Source organism: Crocodylus siamensis, chromosome 4, assembly GCF_052110815.1.
Source record: "Crocodylus siamensis isolate JL-2025a chromosome 4, ASM5211081v1, whole genome shotgun sequence".
Lineage (NCBI taxonomy): Eukaryota > Metazoa > Chordata > Crocodylia > Crocodylidae > Crocodylus > Crocodylus siamensis.
In genome coordinates, this window is record NC_143398.1 from 101,177,754 (window position 1) to 101,196,240 (window position 18,487).

Consider the following 18,487-nt stretch of genomic DNA (forward strand, 5'->3'; position numbering starts at 1 on the left):
GCAAAAGAAATGGGTTAGCGGCAGAAGAACCTCACCTCTTAGTTGTACAAGGTACTCACTGAATGGTCAAAGTAACTTCCTCCTATCATAAGATGCCACAGGTTTTTTTTGCTGCTTAGCAAAATGCTAAAAACTTTAAAAGTTACATCCTGTGAAGCAGAATTTATCTTCCACGTTGTTAAATAGGCAATTAAGCATTTTTCCGACTGCACAGCAAGCACCATGCACACTTAACTCTACCTGGTAAGGACAGCTCTGGGTCCTCGAGCTCTGGCATGCATCTTATCCAACACCATGTGCTTTAGTTTCTGATAATATACAGGACCAAAATAGATATAGGCTTCCAATGGTTCTCTAAAGGAATAGAAAATAAATCACAAATCTTGGTTACTCATTTTTACCCCTAGACACAATCTACTAAACAGGAACATTAGCAAGGCAATCTGGAACAATCCAGGCATCATAAGCCACAAAAAAAGCATTTGGACTTTCAGGCTTATTTCAGTAATAGAGGCATGAACAAACTCCAAGGCTAGGGAGAGAAGTTACACAAACTGGTTTAAGTGATTGGAAACTGGTTTAAACTCATCTCAGAACTGAAGTTCAGTGCACATAAACCACTTTCAATATGGCTGAAAATGGTTTAAGATAAACATGTAGTATCAGACTTAACAGACTTAGGTTAAACACATTTATGGAACTTCTGTCCCAAATCCCTTCCCGATTCAAGTTAACAGTTTCTCAGCATCCCAGGATGCTTTGCAGCCCTGGGCTGTGCTGTCTGCTCCAACACAAGAATGCTGGCCCCACCCCCAGCAGTCACAGAGCTGAAGCACTCAGCTCCCTAGCCTGCTTCCTGTGTGGACCTGTCAGTCCAGTGGGACAGGGGGCAAGGGAATGGATGCCCAGGCCTCCTTAGTCCCAGGCAATAGAACAGGGGGAGGAAAGGGCCCTGTGGTGGGGGCTTTTTGTTCCCACTCTTGCAGCCCAGCAAACCAGGCAAAGTTTGGCTCAGCCCCACCCTCTCTCCAGCCTCCACCTTCTGGAGGATGGGAACGTATCCCTTCCCACTCCCACCTGGAACTCACTCCACCAGCTGGGGTCAGGTTGGGGAGAGGGGAGGAGAAGCCCCAACCCAGGAGCTTCTCGCCTGCCCCCCCCCACAGCTCGAGCCAGGCTGGGATCACCTCAGCCTTGCCCCTTCCCCAGACCAGCTCCAAGCTGCAGGGAGATGAAAAGCTCTCAGGTTGGTGCTTATGTAAATCTGTATTATGACATTTGCTACCCCAAACAGGTCAGTCCTTGAAATTTTATTTCTATCATATTTTTCTGCTCTAGCAGCACATCCCACTTATACAAAATATTGCCGGCTCTTAACTAAACAGAGTACTCCAAATCCAAGTTAAGAGGGAATATTAAAGCAAAAGTTGGCTTATTCTCCCTAGAAAATAATTATTAGTCATCAAGGCACTGTTCTCAAAACTATAGAAGCTATTAACAAAAGGTGTTTACATGCTAGTAAAAATTTCAATATTTAGGAAAGATCATATAGAACTCAGGGAATAAGGAGTAAAAGAGGGAATTTAAATCATATTTATTTAATCAAAAAATGTAATCAACATATGGAATCAGTTAGAGAGCAAGGCAACTAGAAGTAGAGCATGGATGTATTCAAGAATCACCTAAGTCTGTCTTTGGAGGAGGAAGGGGGATTGGAAGGAATAAATGAAAAAAGTCAGGAAGGTGGGATTAAGATACATTTTAGAAGGGCAGGCATGTGGGACCATATGGCCTTTTCCTGTTTCTGAAGTATCTCATGTTCTTTGAACTTCAGATCTCCAAAGACAGTCTGATCAACACAGCAGGAACTTAACAGATTAGGCTATTATGCCAGACTGAATCACTGTATAACCAGCTAAACAAGCAGGCAAAAACTACTGCCAAGAAACAGACACCTGCCTCCAATTCTGTATTTTACAGTATTATTGTAGTTAATGTGATAACGCAAATCTTGTTCAACAAAAACATAACAACGGCTGCCAAGAAAACAAAAAACAACAACAACAACAACTTAGAGAGTTACTTAGAACCCCGTGCAAGGAAATCTTGGTTTTGCATTCATTTCTTGCAGATCTGAAGTTTAACTGCTTTGTCTTGTGTGTCAACAGACATTCATGCTAAAGTCATGGATGCACTGGTACAATGAAAATCTGAAGTATTTGATGTTTAAAAGGTAAAATGTAAGAACAATGGGAAAAAAAATTCCATTATTCATGTACTTCACTTCATGTCAGAGATATACTTGTTCTTAACAGAGGTATAAGAAAATATTTCAGTTGTGCCCCTACAGTATGTTCTTTCCCCACTCCTTTGAAATGCCTACACCTATGTAGGGATACCGCTTTTAGCCACATTGGTCTACAGGCAAAGATATTCAGAACTCTTGGAAAAAGTAATATCTTTGAAGCAGATTCTTACCCAGTGATACCAGACGTTACATAGTCCTTCCCTAGGTAGTTATAACCATGGCGAATAAGATCTTCACATACATCCTTAACTTTACTGCCTCCAAAAGCTGTTCCATAGTGAAATCTGCCATCTAGGACGCCAGCCTTCCCAGCCAACAGTTCAATTAATTTTCCCACCTACGCAATGGAAAGCAAGAATTAGCAAGAGTACCTTCTTGATGCACGTCTCACCCATCAACCCCTTCATTATATTTTAAGCGTCATCGTCTTAATACAAAACTGCCAGCTCACTGTCATGTGGTGAGGAACACTTGCTATATTGCTGTTATTTGCTATCTGAAAGTTTTATTACTCATATTTAGTAAGATGAGCATGACCCACAATCTAGCCTCACTCCTAGACAACTGAGGTTGGAGTGCTCGGCATGAGGACTGGGAGCAGAAGGAAGCAAGCTAATGGGGAAAAATGGGAGAGGAAAACAAGCAAAAGGGAAAAGGCCCAAATAAAGCACAAAATCATAGCCTGGTTGGTATGGCAGCAGTGCACTTATGGAGTGCAATCTATTCCCTTATATCCCTACACCACCAACCTACATCATGAAAAGGAACAGGCTCTGCGTAGAATATATCCCCAATACCCTACGTAGGTAGATAGAGGCTTGGCTCTGTCCTCACTATGCTCAGTGACATGGCTATCCTGGCTGATTGTTATAGGCATGGTTTAGTTGTTCCTTGAAGCAACAGAGAGACAGGGAGAGAAATTACCACTTCGAAGTCTGTCTCCCTGGGCTGCACCTTATGCTGGCCAAGGTTTAATCTCACAATCTAGTCCAGGGGTGGGCAAAACAGCAGATCAGACCAGCAGCCAGACTCGATTTCCCAGCAGCCCCTGCCAGCATGGCTGGGGCTGGTCTCCATGGAGACTCCAGCTGCAGCTACGCTGCCATAGTGCAAGACTTGGGTTTCCATGGAAACCAAACCAAACCAAAACACAAACCAACAAAAAAACCCAACTGAAAATGGATTAAAAGTCTGAAAAATACTGGAGTGGAAAAGCTATGCCTTGGCAAAAATCCTCTCCCTCCAATGTCATGATGTAAATTAAGTAAGAAGTGGGGAAAAACAAAATGGGAGACAACAGTAAGATTGTCTATTACAGGAAGCTTACTTTCTAAAATCAGGACCATGCAAAAGTAGGGCTGAAAAGGATCTAGTCAGCCCCCTGCTCAAGGCAAGATCAGCCCTTAAGTAGCCATCCTGGTCTGTCTAACCTGCTCCTGAAGATGCCTAGGGATGGAGAGACCCTAACTTTGAGGCAGCCTGTTCCAATGCTTGCCCACCCATGTGGTCAGAATGTTCTTCCTAATCTCCAACCCAAATTTCCTTTCCTGTAGTACGAAGGTTATGGCTTGTAGCTCTGCCTTCTACGCCCACAGAGAAAAGTCCATCTCCATCCTCTATAATCACCCTTCCAGTATTTGAAGACTAATCAAATCCCCCCCTCAGTCTTCTCATCTCCAGACTAAATAATCCTTTCAGCCTTTTCTCAGGTTTCCCAGGCTCCTAATCATTTTTGTCACTCTCTGCTGGGCTATTTCCAATCTGGTCAAAACTTTCTTGAAGTGTTCCTCAAAACTGAACACATAGTGCTCCAGGCGAGGCCTCACCGATGCCTAATAGTCAGACAGATTACTTCCCTTGATTTGCGAGAGATACTCCTGCTAATACAACCTAGTATGCTGTTAGCTTTTTTGGCAACAAGAACGCTCTTTTGGCTCATATTCAATTTATGATCTAATGCAACCTCCAGGGTCCTTCTCTGCAGTAATGTAGCTCACCTAATCATTCCCCAGTCTGTATCTGTGCATGCAATTATTCTGTCCCAAGTGCAGAATACTGCACTCGTCCTTGCTGAATTTAATCTTACTGGTTTCAGACCATTTCTCCAGTTTTCCAGGCCACTCTGGATCCTAGCCCTTCCCTCAAGAGCATCTGCAACTCCACCCAATTGGTCATCATCCACAAATTTGCTAAGTGTCCCTTCAGTTACACCCTCCAAAGCATAAATGAAAATGTTAAAACAGTGCTGAAACTAGGGCAGGCCTCTGGGGTATGCCCACTTAGTACCTCCTCCCAACTGGACATTGAGCCACTGTGACTTCTCATTGAGCATAATGATCCAACCAATTACGTATCTAAATTATAATATTTTCATTACGTCTCTATTCCCTTAGCTTATTAACGGGAATGTTATGGGAGATAGTGTCAACAGTCTTGCTAAAAACCAAGGACCAATTGCATCCACTGTTCTCTCCCATCCACATAGCCTGTCAACCTATTGTAAAAGGAAATCAACTTGGTCAGGCAAGAAATATTGTTTCATGTTGGTTCAAGTACTTCTTGCCAATGAAAAAAACAACGCATCTGACATTTTCCCTAAGATTTTCTCCCCAAATTCACAAGCATGCACATTTTTTTCTTCTCATGCTGTAATACATTAAATCTGAATCTTAAAGAAATAGTCTGTTTTCATTTTTTGTGAAGCTATTCAGTGAAAACCATTCATTTTGTAGAGTTAGTCCAATACAGCACTAGACTTCAATTATTCAACTTTTTTCCCACCCTTTTAACTTTACTTGTGCCAACAGGTCCAGTACAGAAGCACTTAGGTTTGATTAAAGTTATTTCACTTGACTCTCAGTTACTCACCTATCAAGAAGAGATTTAAAAGAATTCATGAATGCAATTCTGGAAATATAACAGCAGCAAAAGTTCTGACAAATTAGTTAAAAAAGTACTCAAAATTTCATACGAAAAAACCTGACGGCAATTTTTATCATCTTTATACACAATTTAATTGTGCCCTGATCTCTTCTGAAACATCTTGATTATTGGCCACAAAAGAGAACCCGTTTCTTCACCTGGACTGAAAAAAGCTGAGGGTGGGGATGGATACTGTATTAAAACAATGTGAAGGAGATGATGGTTTCTCTCACATCTGACCGCAACACTTTGTTCTGCTTTCCCACCTGCCTAGGATGCATCATCTCATAATGCCATATGCAAAAATTGTGTCCTATTTACATTAGGTACTTCGATATATTCAAAACTGAGCACTAAAAAAAATCATCTCAGGAGAGCAAATACATGAAATGAAGGTGGAAAAACAAACAAACAAACAAACAAACAAACAAAAAAAACCAACCACACACATTGCATGTCATTCCATACTTTTCTGTCAGCTAAAGACCTTGTTTACTTCATTTATTTCACTTAATTTTCTATTTTTATGGTGACAGGTAGAGAGAAGAGGGTTTTTTCCCTACCTCCCCCCTGCCCCACAACACAATGTAATATGTATGTAATGTAATACAACTGACCGTCATACGTGATGGGAAGCCATGAGGATTCATTATGATATCTGGACAAATTCCTGTATCACAAAATGGCATGTCTTCCTGAGGAACAATCAGCCCACACACCCCTAAAAGGAGAGTTAAAAAAAATGTCAACTCACAAAAACAAAGCACCATAGGGCAGTGACTTACTACCACATTTTCGTCAATGTTCTGACACTCCTTTCTCTTGCTCATGGATCACTACTTAGCAAGATTAAATTTCCCTCTTAGTGCTGACAAACTACAGTTAATAAATTGCTACATGATAACTTCAGGGGTGCAAATTTGCTCGCCTCATTCCCAAAGAGCCATCAAGAAGAAAACATACGTTTTCCAAAAGTGACAAGAGATTTTGTGTACTCAACTCAAGCCACTTAAATCAAAGAGTTAATCATCAGAGCATGTGCTGTACTTCCTGAAAATTTGAAGTCTTTAATGCATCTCTCTGGGTACTTAAAAACACTGATTATTTTTGAAAACTTGGCCCAAAGATGCATGCATAGTCCGGTCTTTGAGAACAATGATCTCCAAAGAGGTTTTCTATTAGGAGAGCTGGGGAAATATGATCTGTTGCCTGATGAAATTATAGGTTACACCAGAGATAACGCCCTCCAACTCGGAAAAATGTTGGAAGCTCTTTTTAGTCCCAATAATTTGAAGCCAATAGGGTGTTGGGAGAGCCAGGGGGGGTGGAGATAAATAGAGTTGAAAAGCCCAAGAAACTTAAATGTGTGAAATCCATTCAAATTGCTTTAAGTTCTCCACAAATCATTCCTTCCCAGCCTTCATAATGGTTTCCACAGTGAGTTTTATAGATTGAAATGTAAGATCTAGCAGCTTGCCCTGAAGGGTAGCAGCATTTTAAATTCAGGTGTTTGAATCAAGACAACTGTTTTAGTCAGACAATCTTTTCCAGAAGCTCTCAGGGCTGAAAAAAAAGAGACTGCAGGCTCGGTGAGATCAGCCCAGTGCCACTGCCAGAGCGCACTCTGAGAACAGTCCTCGAGTGGAGGGGGCTGAGGGTGCTGGTTACATCCCTAAAAAGGCATCCCCCAACCAGCCAGTTCACAGGGGGATATTGGCGTCGGCTCAGGAGGGAGCTCCTCATCCACAGTCCTAACAAGACAGGGATAGGTGCAGGGGACAGTAGCCAACAGAATGAGAATGGCAAGAACGGGGGAGGGGAGAGGAGGATGAGTGCCTGCAGTCTTACGTTTAGTTTCTGACCTCATACAAACTTAAAATCTCCACTGTTTTGTTATGACAAATCATTAACTGGCTGTTCTCCAGAGAGAATCATTGGTGAAAGCAGATTAAATAATAATAAAGATAATTAAAAAAAACCAAAAAAACCAAAAAACCAGGTTTCTTGCTTGCAGGATGATTTTAATTTCCCCATCCTAAACATACATATGTATATATAGTATACAGGTTTACCCCACATTCGCATTCTCTTTTTAAAAAACTTGAGGTTGCATCTGAAATAAGGGCACCTGTAAGCCAAAAATTAAATCTTAGCTAACTTAAAATTACTTTAGGATCTGAAAACCCTTTTATATGCCAAGACGGTTCCCATAGCAGACAGCCACTGTGTTGTTTGTTTTGTGTGAAAGTGAATGATAAAAGATCCATGAAATCGACACAGAAAGGCAGAACAGCAGAAAGAACTGAGGGCTCTCCATCATAGCGGCTTCTACCCTCTGCTGACTTGTATAACAATGGAATCTACACATCCAACTGCAGATCTAACACAGCTGTGCATTTCATTAGATGAAGAGCACTAGTGACACAAGTAAATAATTAACTTATTCTGGTCCGCTGACTGTGGTTATGAGACCAGTCATAGCTGACAGATTTTAATACAAGTTAACACAAAGACAGCATAATGAGCTTAGAAGTTAAAACAAAATATTTAGACAGAATCTGATGATCTGAAACCCAGTAGGCCATTTTTAAAGTCCTATTTCTGCAAGAAGTCATAAATCTTAATCCTACACCAAGATGCAAAAAACAATTTTTTTTTAAAAAGTCAGAGAATATCTATTCCTCTATATCTATGTCAAACAGCTATATCTGGAGAATGTGACAAAGGGTTTTCCTCCCTTTCCTTTCTTTCTTATTTTTTTTTAGGGTAAAACTAAATTCTCTCACTGCAGGTCATTCCTTCTCTGGGAAATACCCCTATTTATAAACTTCTCTATGGTCTGTGTATAGCACGAATAATAGTAATTGTATATAGCATATTGCATTTAGAAGCCACTTTGTCCTTGAAAGAGTATAACAAATACAATTAGTCACCTGGAGAATATTTTGCCATATAAAACGCTGCTTACAGGTTCATAGTTTAAGATACAGATTCCATGCCCCAGCTCATTCAGAGTTCTTGACCCATTGTTTACAGTGCAACCTTCCAGTGGTAAATGGGAAACACCACTGCAAGGTCAAAATACCCAAGGGGGAAGGGAAAAAAGTTAACTCTACTCAACTGCACCCATTTGACAATAAAAGCAGAGTATGAAAAAATGATCAAATGAATTCACTCATTACAATGGAACAGCAATTGGGATTGGATGATTAAGCACTGCAGAAATAAATATAGATGCAGGTCATAAGAAAGCTGCTGGTCTGAAGGGCTTGCCCTGTACACAGCCAAACTGAAATTCACCACCTTAACCACCCATAACTCATCTGCCAGTTTGGGAGTATCATATTTCTATTGTAATAATCCACCCTGTAGGATTAACGTAAATATTTGTGTCAATTTTACTACAGACATAATAGTTTTCAGATTATGAGAAAAAACTATTTATCACATATAGACAAATCTGAAGTATGAATTAAAGTAAGTGTATGCGTACGCGTGTGCATGCGTGCGTGCACGCGCGTCAGTCACTTTCCCCTTTTTTTAAATGCCCCATTCGCTTGTGAATAATACAGTCTGAAATTGTTTTGCTATAAAACACTCTACTATTACTGGTCAAAATTTTGCCATCATGTGTACACTATGCCATTCATATACTGCAGACAGAATGGAAACAAAGAAAGGAGTCAAAGAGAGTCCTGCAAATATTTCTTTCGCAGAGTGAACTTTTTTAAAATGCACTGGTTCATCTAAGAAGTTTATATTTGCAAGCAGTCAAACTGCTGGATGTTTTCTAGATCTCTGTTTTTCTCAATTATAATTTTGATTTTCTTTAATTGTATAACTTATTGACAGGAATTTATTTTTGAGATGGCTCACTGTGAAATTAAAATTAATGCCTTAGAAGTTTCTTTTATTTGTTTTTGTTTAGTTTGTTTTAAAGATTATGGCTGACAACATTTATGCACGAGTACTCCAGTTGGTTGAAAAAGGAATAGCTAAGTAACAAAAAAATTATTTAAAGAAACTTTTAAACAATAACCATGAGCTGCATTCTTCAGCTACTGCTGCCATATAGTGCTCAGATATGTGGCAATTTCCTCACTTTAAATACCATGGCCTCTGTCCTTTAAAAGGACCCATGTTGGCATAAATCCCAGTCTTCATGGAGTACCATTAGTTTCCGTGGGACTTGGAGGCCCTAACCATGTGGATCCCATTGCAGGATCAGAGTCTTAGGAATTCAAAGGAATGAAGGTATTCTTTCAGAGATTTTATTTTTATATTTGCAGAGACTCAGATACTAGATTTTCTTTTGCTAGATGTTGCTTTCATTGTTTGCTATGCAACGTAAATTTACTACTCTCATAAAATGGTTTGACAAACAAAAATATACAGCAGAAGAATGTTGTTCTCACACAATACTACATGGATTCCTTCCATAAACACACAAAATGAAAAGGATAAAAAAGAATCAAATAAGTCAAAAAATGCAAAACTAATTATTACCAGTAGGAGGCACATCAGAAAACAAAGGGAACTAAGTGAGTGAATAGAAGTATCAGCAGTAATAATACTAATTTCTGCTGGAGACATGAAAACCAGCCCACTACTGGATGGATTTGTTTTGCACCTACATCATTCTACAGCTACAAAACCAACATAACACTCTGGATTTTTCATTACTAAATGCACCTAGTAACAAAACAGGCACTGGGCTTAAGGGTAAGAGCTAAGCCCCTCCAGCAAGAAAAAATATTTCCAAATACAATTCCAACTGTAAAACTGCACGGCATTTGGGAGACAAGAAGCCTGTAAAATCATGAGGAGAAACACAAAAAGGTACATTCGCTTCAAAATCCTCTAATTAGCCACTGTGTTTGTTAAACAACTATGTACAACTCCAGAGAAAGAGTGCTAAATCATACTGGCTTTGCTCAACTGCCGAATCATTTATAGATCTATCATATCACTAGCTACATCCCATTTGACATAAGATGTAAAGAAGGACAGAATTAAAATTAACAGATAAATAATGCATAAGTAAACTTGATTAGCTTTCTTATTAAAAACATCACTCCAAATGAGAGGAGGCGCTAGAAGACAATACAGTTTGTACACTGCTTTCCCAGGAGCTGCTGAATGGTCTGATGTGATAAATTTGCATAGTCTGAAGCACACAAAGAGCTGATTAATTGAAACCCTTACAATGCTTCTGGAAGCAGCTATTGTAAAACAATAACCATAGGAACTTTACAAAATACACATGGCTGAATGAGTCAAGAGCTTAATAAAATGTGTGTTCAGGTTACACTATTTGGAAACAGAATTAGAGATTTTTATTCTGTGTCATAAAATGCTAAAATCACCCTAATTTCAAAGGTTCAGTTGGGGATTTACTGAAAAGGTCAGAAGGTTACCTGTTTGCTATTTGAGATTAAAAAACGTTGTAATTTAATTCTTAAAATAGAAAAGATAAAACATGGTTTAGTTACAAGACAAGCTAGAGCTGTAATGGAATTGCTATGGGATTTTTTCTTCATTACATATTTAAAGATTAAAGTAACATAGCAAACAATAACCCCCCCCACAAGAAAACCAACCCCCCCCCCCCCAATAGTCTCCAACAAGTTTTATCCATTTTAGATTCCTGGAGTTGCTGTCTAATATGTACCAGGAGAAATTAAGCCTCTTCCTAGAGAAAACTGATTAATGCCACTCCAAAAAATCTACTATACTACGTACTTCTCCTACTTTTCTGAAGCTTCTGACATATCTTTACAGATCATGCCTGATGTTATGAGGTATCAAGTGAGGTTTACACGCAAAGAAAAAAACATGATGCGAGCCATTTAAAAATATAGTATCTTAATGTACTTCTCGTTATACTTACTGTGCAAGTATTACTTAATGAGACAAAGCATGCTGCTCCTTTGTTTTATCTTTGGACACAATACTTATGTACATCTAAATTCATACTTTGCAGCTATTTGGACTATGCAACTGCTTTAATCAAAAAAAAAATATTAAGCAAGCCCACTGTTTAATAGATATTTGGTAATGCAATAAAGTTTATGTAGTTCACAATGAAGTAAATAGATTGTTTTGACACTAAAGAACATGGTTCATTTAAGAAAACAAAGACAGTCTTTCATGAATTTAAACTTGCTTCCTCGTCTTTAGAGTTGTTTAAGTGTAGATACTTCAGAACGGTTTAATCCTTTATCTTAGATCTTCAGCTATTAAAAAGCCTCTGTTTGCCAGTTCAAACAATCTCTTGCTTAAATACAGTTTTTCCACTCCTCAGGAATACTGTTCAGTATTGCTGCTTAGTTCTGTGATCTACAGGACCTTTGTTGGAGGTGTTAATCCTTTTTCACATGAGAGACTGAGAAATGTTCTTTCAGAGAAGTGATATATTGCTTTTTCACATCAAAGGAATCCAACTTTTTTCCTCATTGTGACTTGTAGAGAAGAAAGAGGAAATCTGGAAATATAATAATTTAGTTTGTATGGGACTCAGATGAAGCTTCTTTAGTCAAATGCTCTCACATACCCTTCTTTGAATGAAAAGATGATTTCACTTGCAGAATTTAAGATAAAACCAGAGCAGAAGAAGCTTCCTTACCCTTCTTGGAAATACACAACCATACAGTCAAACCAGATGTTGTCTATACAATGGATGTGTATATATTTGTTTGCATAGCACCAGTAGCTTACTAAGTACTTCAGAGACTGGCAAGGGGAGGTCCAAAAGAACTTATTGCAACATGCAGCTAGATAAATGATAGAAAGCGGGTAAAATAAGTGAACTGTTGAGTGAGCGTTACATTGCTATCTGCTCCTTTTGCATTTTGCTTTTATTTCTCTTTTCTTGCTCTCCCCATTTTGTAGAAACATCTTGAAGGGAGTGAGGGTTTGAAGGAAACTTTGAAGAAGGGAAAAAATAAGGTGCAAGAGAGCCAAAAATAGTGCCCCCAGCCAAGATGTGAGTTGTGATGAGGGTATGAGCCAGATGTGAAGAAAGCAGCAAGTATGAACCTTACAGCATAAATTAGATTATGAAAGAGGCCCACAAACTCTACTAGCAAAAGTTTAAGGGAATGTTCTTCTGAGACCGCAGCTTTCAGAACTCGCACGTGTGAGATTTAGCTGTTCTTCAATTGTTACCCTTTGTGTTCTTGAATTTTAAATCTATACATCTCTTAGAGAGGAGAAAAAAAAATTGATAAGTCACTTGAAAATGTGGCTCTCCTAATCTCTCTCCCTCTCTTTTTCTTTAACTCATTCAGCCCGTTAAAAGCTACTTGTATATAATCATTCATACGTCTAATCTCATCTTCATGTGCACTTTCCAAAAAGATATGAAAACATCAGAGAAGAGATTTAACGTGCTTTACCCTTCTCAACTGAGAAAAAGAAATGGTTAATTGTAAAGCCCAGAAAAAGTTACTAATTTAGCATCTGCCTTCAGAGCAGTGGTCTGCAATCAGGGTGCCACAGAACCCCTTTAGGGGTATCATGACATAGGGCAATTGTTTCTGGCTGCCACAGCAGTGGCAACACCTATGTCCAGGATTGAGGCATACATGTGCTCTTGCTGCATTAGGGCTCTGATACTCCTAAAGCAACCAATAGAGCTGCCTTGGGCTATAGCCCTTCCTGGTCTGGCCCTCCCTGCACCACTCCCAGAGGTACCTGGGACAGTTTCATCCATGCCTCTCTGAGAAGAGCAGAAGGGCAAGCAGACTGAACAGCCCAAACCAGAATTCATGGCTATTTTAGGGTTATCAGAGTGCCACAATGCAAGACAAGCATGCTCATATGCCAGAGCCCATCCCAGTCTGGCTGTGTAGCAAGCAGTTTTACTTGGAGGCAGCAACACCCAGTTGAGAACCACCGAAGTAAGTTGAGGCAGCACAAACAGTAGTTCTCATCCAAGGGTGGAACCACATTAAAAGAGTGGAGGGACGCCCTGAATCTGAAAAGGTTAAGAACCACTTCTTTAGAAGATGCTGGCAAAGCCACCACTGTTGTCTTGCAGCGTGGTCAAGTCACATAAGCTTGTGAGACAGGCAGCTAACTGAGAGTAGTTTTAAATAACTGCAGTTCACTCCATCAGAAATTCAGAGATGTCTACTGAGAAATTCTAGAAACTTTACTGTTAACCTGTTGAATTTCTGGTTGTCTCTTTCATCTGTAATAGGTTTCTGCGATTCCAACTTCCCTTTCCAAAATTTTGAAGTGTCAGAGGATGATGATGCTAGTCACATTTGGAAAACAGCTCTTCTGCATGCCTTTGTCTAATTATTGTTCCATCGTTGACTATGAGTCAGCATTAATACTGATATCCAATTAATTACTATGTTTCCTGCTTCAGTGCACTAGCTTGCTCTGCCTATATGCTCTTCAATCTTTTATTTTGGCTTTTCATCTACAAGTGTATTTTGCCTCCTACATATGATCTTTGATATCTCTGTTCTCCATCCTTCAGAATTCTTTTCTTGCTAATCACTTTCCAATGAACAGGAGAAAGTAAAAAAAGTTCAATGAATTACAAGACGTGCTAGTAAATGGAGATGTCCTAAGAATTCAGGCATTTCCTAATAGCACTATCAGAGCTGTTAACAAAAGGCTAACAAATGAATTGAGAAGATTCAGATGGTTTCTACTCACTGAGAGCCTATTTCATTTAACTTAAGAGAAAAAGAAGGTATTTCATCAGGATTCAAGAGGTTACTGCACGTCCATGACCAATTACCTTTCCATCCATCTTAACATCTATGTTTTGCAAAATGCTAATGCATACAAAAACGTCTTAGTTTCTGTTAAGGCCACTAAATAATATGTCGTCATCAAAAACTAGGCCAGGGATAAGCCATTTTCAACCTTCTGCTTCATGGTGCTGCACTGTATCCGAGTGAGATCACGGTCATGGAGGCAGAGGTGATTTCTCAGTTACCTACACGTAATCCCACAAAATGTCCCAAGTTGTGAAAAGGCCTGCACTGAACTCAATTCAACAGGCACTATGTGGAGAGAGTACAAGGTGTGAGGGTGATATGATCATGGCAGCTTGCACTGCTAATCAAACAAGCTATGGCAGTGAGAGCTCTCTCATGGTTGGTGACTATTTCTAAATTGGGAATGCCAATAATTAAAACTGGAGGTCACACACATGTGGACTATTGCATCTGCTAGGATGGACTACAGTCTTGTGACCAGTCAGAGACAGAAGTACAAAGTTTTGCTGCCAGAGGTTCTTTGGCATTTGAAGACACATCATCTCATTAGCCCTCTCAAGTTGTATACAGATACTGAATAATACAAATGAAAGGTTAAATGCTTGTAGGATTCTACAGGTAAGTACACTAGAGACAGAAATGAACATTTGTACCCATAGTTCTGAAGATTCAGTCTGAGAAAAAGACTGCAATTTTGCTTAGGAGTCATGTTTATCTAGGAAGCTTCCTAGAGGCAGCACAGGACAATTTGGCAGTCAAGAAAATGATGATACAGAAGTCATCCCTCAGAATAATACTCTCTCTCTTTACTGTTTCCTAGCCTGAAGCCTGACAAAGAACAGTTCATGATACTGGCAAAAACAGGTCTGTTAAAACCAGCATCTCACAACCTTAAGTCAAACTATAATTAGAGTTGGCCAAGGAACATTTGACAAAAATTTTACATTTGAATATTTCAGAGTCAATAGATTTCTCCACTACACACTCACCTTTTGATGATCCTTTATTCCTACCTCTCAACATCTTGCTATAGATGTGCAGACACTCACGCTTCTAGATCCAACAGATTAATGCTTTCTGAGAACCAGTAATCAATGATAGATGTCACAGAGTAATGAATAACTAGTACAGTGATTTTCAACCAGGATCCCACAGCACCAGGGTGCCATGATAGCCTCTGAAGGGTGATGCAGGGAGAGAGGAGATAAATACAATGCTCTTCAGGAGATAAGTGCCGTTTTTGAAATGGGGTGCCTCTCAATTCACAAAAATTACAGAAGGATGCCTCAAAGTCTAAAACATTTAAGAACCACTGCTCTAAGCGTTTTCAAAGTAGTAGCTAACTTCACATAGTATAAACTTCACATACACAGAAGTGGTAGAAAAGTAGTCAGAATGTTGTTTTAATACTACGGTGTCAAAGTCACTGCAAACCCCAGGCCAGATAGCAGGATGGATCTATATTGGGAGGCAGTGCAGACCCACGTTTAGGTGGCAGCATGGAAGCAACACAAGTCTGGGACCAGGTAGCAGTGCAAGCCCACCAGCATGCAGCGGCATATGGCTGAGTTTGAGCAGTGTCCATGAATCCAGGGGGCTGCCACTGACAGCCATGTTCATAAGGGTCCAGGGACCCTGAGTTCTGCAGCAGGCAATGCCCCCCAACTTCTAGCAGCCAGCGAGATTAACTGGTTCCACAGCCTGTATGTCTGACACCCCTGTTTTAATGCCGAAATACCCTTACAGTATGAAGCAAGCTGCTATGGCTAACAAGTTCTAAATTTAAACAACAGCAAACACCACCAGGCAGAACCTTCCTCCTCATGCACGGTTCTCAAGCCAAAATATTTTTCTTTTTTTAAGCAGATGAAACGAGGACATAGTGCACCAGGGAAGATGACTATGTAGTACAGCATACAAAGTAATGGCTGCTACTTTAACTACAATAGTAGTTTCATAGATTTCATAGACATTAGGCCTGGAAGGGACCTCAGAAGATCATCGAGCCCAACCCCCTGCCCAAAGGGCAGGAAGTCAGCTGGGGTCATAGGATCCCAGCAAGATAAGCATCCAATTTACTCTTGAAGGTGTTCAATGTAGGTGCTTGAACCACCTCCGCTGGCAGACTGTTCCAGACCTTGGGGGCTCGGAGAGTAAAGAAATTCTTCCCTATGTCCAGCCTGAAACAGTCTTGCAGTACTACAGCTCTACAAAGGGACTACTTGCACCATCAGTAAAGTTCTAGATTTTCAGGGGGAATAGAAAATATTCAGATATGGATTCATTCCAGGTACACCTTGTCTCATTGTGGAGGCAAGTGGGTTAAGATGATTTTTTAAGAGGCTAAATTTACAGCTATGCACACTATTATTTCCTCCTTGAAATTCTCCACTCCTTGGGCTTCAGAGTCTGCAATCATGATTCTATGCTATTCAGGGCACAGTAGGTTTGCTATTGTGCCCTGTTCCCATGTCCATTGACCATATTCTCATCTTAACAGCGCCTTCAATATCCAATCCTGCAAATGACTAAGTAACTCCCTTGCAGGTCCAGAATCCCTTTGGAAATCAGCTGGAGATTAGGGTAAGAAGAACACCCAGGGGTGCTCAACCTCTAGAAGAATTGAGTCTTAAGCATGTCCTTTACTGAAACTTCTCCCTCTTTCTGGTCTGCATTGGAGTATCTCAGAGCTCCCTCGAGCCTTTTCTTCTGTGTGCTGCTCTTGGGCATGTCATCTGGCTACCCACCTCTAACTACCACCTCATGCAGGTGACTTTCAGACATTCCTCTCAGTTTCTGACTTTCCTGTCCATTCAAAACCAAACTTCTGATACTCTCCCCAGTGTATTAAATGTGTCTAAATATGACAAATTAAATCTTATTTTTTAAAGAGTCCCTATACTCCCCCTTTTGGTGTCCACAGGCAATTCCACTGCCTTTCTGCCTTGCAACCATGGTGCATTTACTTATCCCTCCCCCACTTTCATTTAATAGACATTTGTAAAATTAGCTAAATTTAAAATATTACCTTGCAATGTTTTCCTAATACTGTATGTGTAAGAAAAACAGACTTAATAAAAAATTACAAACTGTGAACGTGCCATTAGCTACAACACTGCAGAAGCAAGTATTTTTATTTTATAGTAAATTGCTTGCAAGTCAATTAAAAACCTGTTTTTGTTGTTGTTGTTGTATCTATTTTAATCACATGAGGAACAGATACAGAAAGGTTCCCTTCCTAGTTTAATTAATGGCCTTTAATAAAATATGTAGCTTACCTTTTTGTCCATGACGACTACTAAATTTATCTCCAATTTCTGGACGTCTAGTCTGTCTTAACAACATTTTGATCAAAAAAGCATCCTCTGCGTTGGAGGAGATCATTACTTTTTCAATATACGAATCAGTTGCACCCTTGTAGCTAATGAAGGAGATAAAAAAAGATCTTTTAAATGCACGTACACACAGAATTCAGTGCAAGTTTTGAAGGCATCTGGGACTGGCAGGTTTCCGAGCAGAAAATCTTCTGGAGGGTACATACATGGAAGGATACCGAAGTTTGTACTATAATGAGGCATTATACTTCAAAATTTCTAAAGAAAAAGGATTTTTTTGAAAAGCACAACCAAAAAGCCACAAGGGGTACTGAGCTCAGTTAGTTAATGGAAGACAGGATGATGGTCTCTTCCTGACGGTAGAAACTTATGATATGTTGTAAATGGTTGGTGCTACCAAAAGAATATGCCACTAGCAAAAACAAAGTCACAGGGGATCAATTGCAAGAAGGAGTTTGGGGCGAGAGGGGGAGATAGGAGACCAAAGAAAACAATCAAATCATCAATCAAATCCCTGAACAAACTAGTAATAATTTATATTGTGGCTATTAAATATAGAGCATTACATAAAATATGTCCAATATTAAAAATGAGTAGCTACTGATCCCTCTGGATACCTGTATACAAGTGCAACTGAAGAGATAAAAGGAAGATATTATAAAAGAAATTAATCAAGAAACAGAACGGTTATTTAGCATTAAAAAAAAAAAAGATTATGAAAAAGTGATTGAGAGGTCTTCACACAAACTAACTGGAAAACTTCTTCAGACATGGAAGGGGTGGTATGGAAGACTATGGGCTACTTTGAAGGTACAGCCTGTAACTTAAGTGTAAAGGAGAACGCAGAGACTTGAGAAAAGCTGTTAGTCATGACAGAGTAAGAAGAAAGTAGAATTATTTTTCTTAAAGCTTCTGGGATGCACTGGAGGGATATGGGGCTTTGGACAAATATCTTCTTCACCTGCCATGACTTCCTCCTTCCTCTCCTGAGGGCTTTTTTTTTTTTTTTTTTTTTTTTATTTATAGCGTTTGAGCCTGCCCAATTGAACTAATTGGAAAATATTCCCATAGCTCTGAATCAGATCTAAGTGATGCCAAATTATCTGTCCCTTTCTGATCTATCAGCACTCATCTGACTGATTGATTAGACATTTACAAAGGTGCTATTAGCCAACAAAAAG

General features: G+C 39.6%; 1 protein-coding gene across 2 annotated transcripts in view; it reads right to left on the minus strand.

Moving 5' to 3' along the window:
• The window catches only part of POLR3B (RNA polymerase III subunit B), a 125,863-nt gene that overhangs the window by 16,764 nt on the left and 90,612 nt on the right, over nt 1–18,487 (minus strand). For both annotated transcript variants that reach the window (XM_090043160.1, XM_090043161.1), the window contains 4 exons: nt 17,250–17,392; nt 5,848–5,951; nt 2,479–2,645; nt 241–354 (listed from right to left, as the gene is read on the minus strand). In XM_090043160.1, the coding sequence (XP_089899286.1) occupies nt 241–354; nt 2,479–2,645; nt 5,848–5,951; nt 17,250–17,392 (528 nt within the window). The remainder of the gene's footprint in view (nt 1–240; nt 355–2,478; nt 2,646–5,847; nt 5,952–17,249; nt 17,393–18,487) is intronic.